The sequence below is a fragment of the Chlorella variabilis genome (assembly GCF_000147415.1).
Source record: "Chlorella variabilis unplaced genomic scaffold CHLNCscaffold_1, whole genome shotgun sequence".
Taxonomy (NCBI): Eukaryota; Viridiplantae; Chlorophyta; class Trebouxiophyceae; order Chlorellales; family Chlorellaceae; genus Chlorella; species Chlorella variabilis.
Genome location: NW_005435087.1, coordinates 1 through 5406, shown reverse-complemented (window position 1 = coordinate 5406; position 5406 = coordinate 1). Strand labels below are relative to the sequence as shown.

General features: G+C 68.8%; 1 protein-coding gene across 1 annotated transcript in view; it reads left to right on the top strand.

Moving 5' to 3' along the window:
- Positions 1 to 2224, top strand: part of CHLNCDRAFT_132866 (hypothetical protein) — a gene marked incomplete at both ends in the record, with an annotated part of 3893 nt that extends 1669 nt beyond the window's left edge. The window contains 2 exons of the mRNA XM_005851913.1: positions 1020 to 1133; positions 1376 to 2224. Coding sequence (XP_005851975.1) covers positions 1020 to 1133; positions 1376 to 2224 — 963 coding nt within the window. The remainder of the gene's footprint in view (positions 1 to 1019; positions 1134 to 1375) is intronic.
- Positions 2225 to 5406: the final 3182 nt, after the last annotated feature.

Genomic DNA, 5406 nt, shown 5'->3' with positions numbered 1-5406 from the left:
CCTTCGTTTTTTTGCCACGACGATTCTTTCCCTCCGCTTGAATGAATGCCCTCCGCTGCGAACTGCGTCATTCCTGGTAACCCTGTTTGTCCCCCTCAGATGCTCCACACTTTGCTACACAACAATTCAACGCCCCATTTGATTCCTGTAATCACCTTCTTCATGATGTGAGCAGCAGCTGTGGGGAACAGAGCACGGGGGAGGCAGCACTGGTTGGGACGCAGCAGCTCCAAGCACAGCAGCGGGCGAGGGCCAGGCACAGCACCCATTTGGTGAACTGAGGCAGCTTGCAGCCACGCAGATTGGAGGAGCAGGCCTCCAGCCCTTAGGCTCAGGGGTGCAGCGAAGCCACTCGCAACGGCGGCGGCAGGGGGGGCGGCGGCGGCGGCGGCGGCACAGCGGCACTGGCCAGCTTCCAGCGCAGGCCCGTCTGCCATTGCCAACGCCGCAGATTGTGCCTGCAGAACTCGTTTGTGCGTGTCAGGGAGCGCCCCACGGTGGTTTCTCTCAAAGGTGGCCGAGGATGAGGTGGCGGAAAGCCTACCACGCTTTCACATGAGCAGCTCTCCCCGCCGCTTCCCAGTCGATCAGCCGCGGCAGGGGGGTTTCAGGCGCCTGTAGGACCTATTTATCAAGCGCACGGCCACAATGCAGGCGTCCCTGTCGCTGACCTCTCGGGCCTTTGCCGCCCGGCGCTGCAGCGCCGCCCGGGCCCCCCGGGTGAGCCATCGGCGTTTGTGGGCGGCTGGGTGCGGCAGGGACGGTGCCGGGGGCACTGGCATGCCCCCGCCCTGTCATCTACCACAGCCGGGGCAGACATGGGGTGTCAATGCAAGCCTGGCCGGCCCCCAGCCCGGCCTTGGAGCTCCTGGGGAGCCTGATGAAGCCGGTGCCAGCGCGCATTTCGCAGCCGGCGGGCAGGCACTGCCGCCGCGCCGCCCCCGGCCCTCCCGTCTCCCGACTCGGCGCCAGCCGCTGCCGCTGCTGACTGCCTGCCCCTCCCCGCCCCGCTGCTGCAGCGCATGCGCGTCCAGGCCGTGGCGCTGGACACCTCCAAGCTGTCTGCTGAGCAGCGGGAGTTTCTGGAGCGCAAGCGCCGCGAGTCTGTCTCGCCCGGCCCCGCCCCCACCCGGGTGAGCCCTGCCTGCCACCGGCGGCCTCCTCTGCATGTGACGCACCTGTGCACACCTTTGCCCCTGGATGGCAGCAGCCCGCACGGGCGCGCGTGCCTGCATCACTACCGGAACCGGCGACAGACGAGCACGGCGCGCAGCGCAGGGTGCCGCGCCGTCGCCCGGCGTGTGTGCCCCGCTTGCATGCGTCACCCACATCTAACTGTCCTTTGCCTCCTCCCCTCCCACTCCTCCTCCTGCAGGGCCGCAGCTCCACCCCCAGCCGCGGCCGCAGCCCCGCGCCGTCCAGCCGCCCCACCTCCTCCCCCGCCTCCTACAACCCGCCTGCCCCCGCTGCCGCCAACGGCCTCAGCGCGGAGCAGCGCGAGTTCCTGGAGCGCAAGCGCCGCGAGTCCAGCGCCTCCCCTGTGGCCCCGGCCCCCACCCGCGGCCGCAGCAACGCGCCCGCCCGCCCCTCCAGCCGCACCCCCGTGCGCCCCGCCGCCCCCGCCCCGGCCTCCTTCAGCGCCCCCGCCCCGGCCGCCGCCAACGGCCTGAGCGCCGAGCAGCAGGAGTTCCTGCGGCGCAAGGCTTCCGAGTCCCGCAGCGTGTCGCCCCAGCCCACCCGCGGCCGCAGCAACGCGCCGTCCCGCGCCCCGGCGCGCCCTTCTAGCCGCGCCCCCGCCCCGGCCTCTTACGCCGCCCCCAGCTCTGACCCCGCCTCTTACAGCCCCCCCGCCGCCGCCGCCGCCGGCGGCCTGAGCGCCGAGCAGCAGGAGTTCCTGCGGCGCAAGGCTTCCGAGCCCCGCAGCGTGTCGCCGGCCCCCACCCGCGGCCGCAGCAACGCTCCCTCCCGCGCCCCGGCGCGCCCCTCCAGCCGCGCCCCCGCGCCCCCGGCTGCCTCCTACAGCACCCCCGCTCCCAGCGGCGGCGCCGCGGGCCTGAGCGCGGAGCAGCGCGCCTTCCTGGAGCGCAAGGCAGCCGAGACGCGCGGCGCCTCGGCGGCGGCGCCCACCCGCGGCCGCAGCGCCGCGCCCTCTGGCGGCGGCGCCGCGGGCCTGAGCGCCGAGCAGATGGCGTTCCTGGAGCGCAAGCGCTCTGGCGGGCGGTGAGTGCCACCCACAGCCACACCACGAGAAGAGAACCGGCAGCACTTCCCCCGTACGCCGCGTGCCATGCGCACTCACCACTAAATAGCACCGGCCTGCGCCAGGCTGGGGCTCCCCGCCCCACCCACCTCCAGCCCCGCTGCCACCGTTGCATCTTGCCACCTCCACCTGCTGCCTGCCTCCCCATCCGCCGCGGTGTGCTGCACCTCGTATGCTGCGTTTTGTAGCCACACCGCCCCATGTCTTGTTTCTGCCACAGCCCCACCATCCAAATCGTCCTTGTCTCGCCGGCCCACTGTGCTGGGCCGGTGTATTTTGGGGGATCCCGGGGCTGCCTGCCTCCCTCTTTGCTAGTCTGCTGTGTTTTTTTGCGGCGCGCGTGCCGCACGTCCCCTCCTTTGCCCCATGCTTCATTCTTTCCTCCCGGTCCCGGGAGGCGCACACTGCCTGTTTCCTGCCATACGCCGGCCGAACTGATGTTTAAGAGAAGGCGACAGCTTGTCAAACCTGTGATGAGTTGCAGCAGGAGGAGGCAGGCTTGATGCGGTGGGGCGTCAGGAACTTTATTTTTTATGGCGGGTGGTTGGTGGGGAACTGTGCCTCCCCTCCCTGTTTGATGGGAGTCACATTCAGCTGCACCGAGTCTTGCTGCTGTCTTCACAGAGTCTGCCCACTGCCCACTGGGGAAGTGTCCGTTGGGTGGGGCGGGAGCAGCGGCGGTTGACGCTGTTGCACATTCCTGACAGCAGGCCCTGCCCACTGCTGCTCCCTTCTCCCTGCCTGCTCCAGAAGAGGCAGACGCTGCCCGACCAGATGCGGCTGTGTGCCTGTCCTGTCGCAGCCCTGACCGAAGGCCAGGTATCTAGAGGGGGGCCATGGCCAGCTGGCGGACACATGGAGGGGGATTGTGGAGGGGCACGACCGGTCAGCAGTGGGCAGCCCAATGCCGCTCGTCCACCATCGTGTCTTATGCCATGGCTTTCGATCCTTATTGAGCAAGGGGCAAACAGTGTTGATAGCACATCGGTGGGGGAAGGCATCCCGAGTCATCCATCGCCCCAAGATGTTCTCCCCGTTTGCCAACTACCGGCCAAGCTCGTGGGACCCCGAGGACGAGCTCGCCGAGGTGCGCCGGAGGGCCCACTCCACGCGGCACAATGGCCGCCGCCGCCCATGTGTCTTTTGGCGGCCGCGCGCCAGCCTTGCACCCCCTGGCCTGTCACCGCGTTCCGACCACGACCCGCCTGCTGCAGGAGATTCTTGCTGGAGAGGTGCTGGGCGGGAGCCTGCGGTCCAAGCGTGCACGGCTGGAGGCAGTGGACGCCATCGCCGCCGCGCTCGCCGCCGCCGCGCCGCCGCCATCGCCGCTCTGCCTCGACATGCGGGCTGCCGCCCCGGGCGTGGTCACCCTCAGAGTGGAGCTGCCTGGCCGTCAGCTGGCCGTCCGCAACACCGGCCACTGGTGAGCGCTGCGCCCAGCTGCTGCTTCCCCTGGGCCCACCCTGCCTGTGGACCATGGTGCGCCGCCACTCCGGCCCAGCACACCCCATATGCCCATCGCTTGCTCCCCGCTCCCCTTCCCACTCACCCTGCAGCGCCCTGGCCAGCTCTGGCCACCGGCTGGAGCTTCCACTCCTGGACGCCAGCGGAGCATGTTGCCTGGGGCGCTGCACCTTCACCCTCGCGCAGCACGCGCCACAGGGCGCCGGCGGCAGCGAAGCGAGCGAGGCGCGTGCGCTGGCTGCTGACCTGGCGGCGGCGCTGCTGCGCCAGGAGCGGGCGGAGATGGAGGTGAGGCCCTCCTGGCTGGCCATAGGGCATGGGGCGCGCAGGTGGTGGCAGGTGGTGGCGGCAGTGGTCACGAGAGCCACCTGGCAGCGCCCACCACAACTTGCACAGCTGGCCGCTGCTGTGAACAGGGGCTATGAGTCGAATTGTTTGTCAAACTGGCTGGCCTGCCCACTTGCCGCTGCCTGTGCAGGAGGTGCTGTCCCGTGTGGTGGACGCTCTGCCCCGCGCCTCATCCGAGCTAGTGCAGGGCACGTCCTGCGCGAGCGGGGCGGCCGCTCGCTCCGCCAGCGCCTGCCTGCCGCCGCGGGCGCAGCTGCAGCTGGCACGGGCCGCCTCGGGCCAGCCCTCCGATGCCTCCACCACGGTGCCCCTGGCGCTGCAGCAACTGGCCCGCGGGCTGTCCAGCCGCCTGCCCTCGCCGCACCACTGCTCCGGCAGCCTCCCGGCCGCCATGGACGCCGCCCTGGATGCTGCATTTGGTGGCCCGGAGTACAGCTCTGCCAGCTGCGGCTCCCCAGGCCCCAGCCAGGGCGCCCAGGACGCGGCCTGGGGCGCAGCCGCATTGGGCAGCAGCCAGCCAGCGGCGCACGGCTGCTTCAATCGCTGGTCAGACCTGCTGCCCGGGTCCCCCATGGAAAGCAGCTGCTGACAGGAGGGGCGGCCACCTCGCTGGATCCTCGGCTGGTGCCTAGCTCGCCCGCTGCAGCTCTAGTTTCGCTGCCCATGCTCATGCAGCATCTAGGATCTAGCTTGCCTACTGTGATTGCACATCTGTGCTGTGCGCTCCTGCACCTCTGTGCTGCCCTGCCGCCGCTTTGGCTCGGGGCGCTTGCTGCTCCCTCTCTCCTTGCTGCTCCCTCTCTCCCTCTGCTCATCGATTCCCTGCCTCCCACCGATGCCCATTTCGACCAAACTGCCTATTCCCTCGTTTTCTGCACCAGCTCTGCCGTGCGCCCTACCTGCCTCCATGGCAGCATGCCCTCGGTGAATGAATAGGAAGATGTGCTTTGCACGACACCCCACGTGCCAGCATTTGTCTGTATTCCTTTGTAGAGTGTGTTATTCAACTCCTGCATCAAATTGCTTTCAATTATTTCCAAATGCCCTTGCCCAATCTTTATTTCCCCTTGCCTGGCTTCCTGCCCAGCAGGCCTGCCAGTGCTCGCAGCTGCCCTGCGGTGCTGCTTGTTGAATGTTACACACAGACAGTCGCTTTTTCCCAGCGGTGGTGTGCACAGCTCGGCTGCGGCAAGAACCATGCTGCCATTGGGGCATGGGGGAGAGGGGCTGCCGATTGGTGCATATGGCGGCGAACGCTGGGCTGCCAGTGGCTGCATGGCGCCCATGCTCACCCACCCTTGCAGGCAACCGACACGCTGCGGCATGGCAGATAT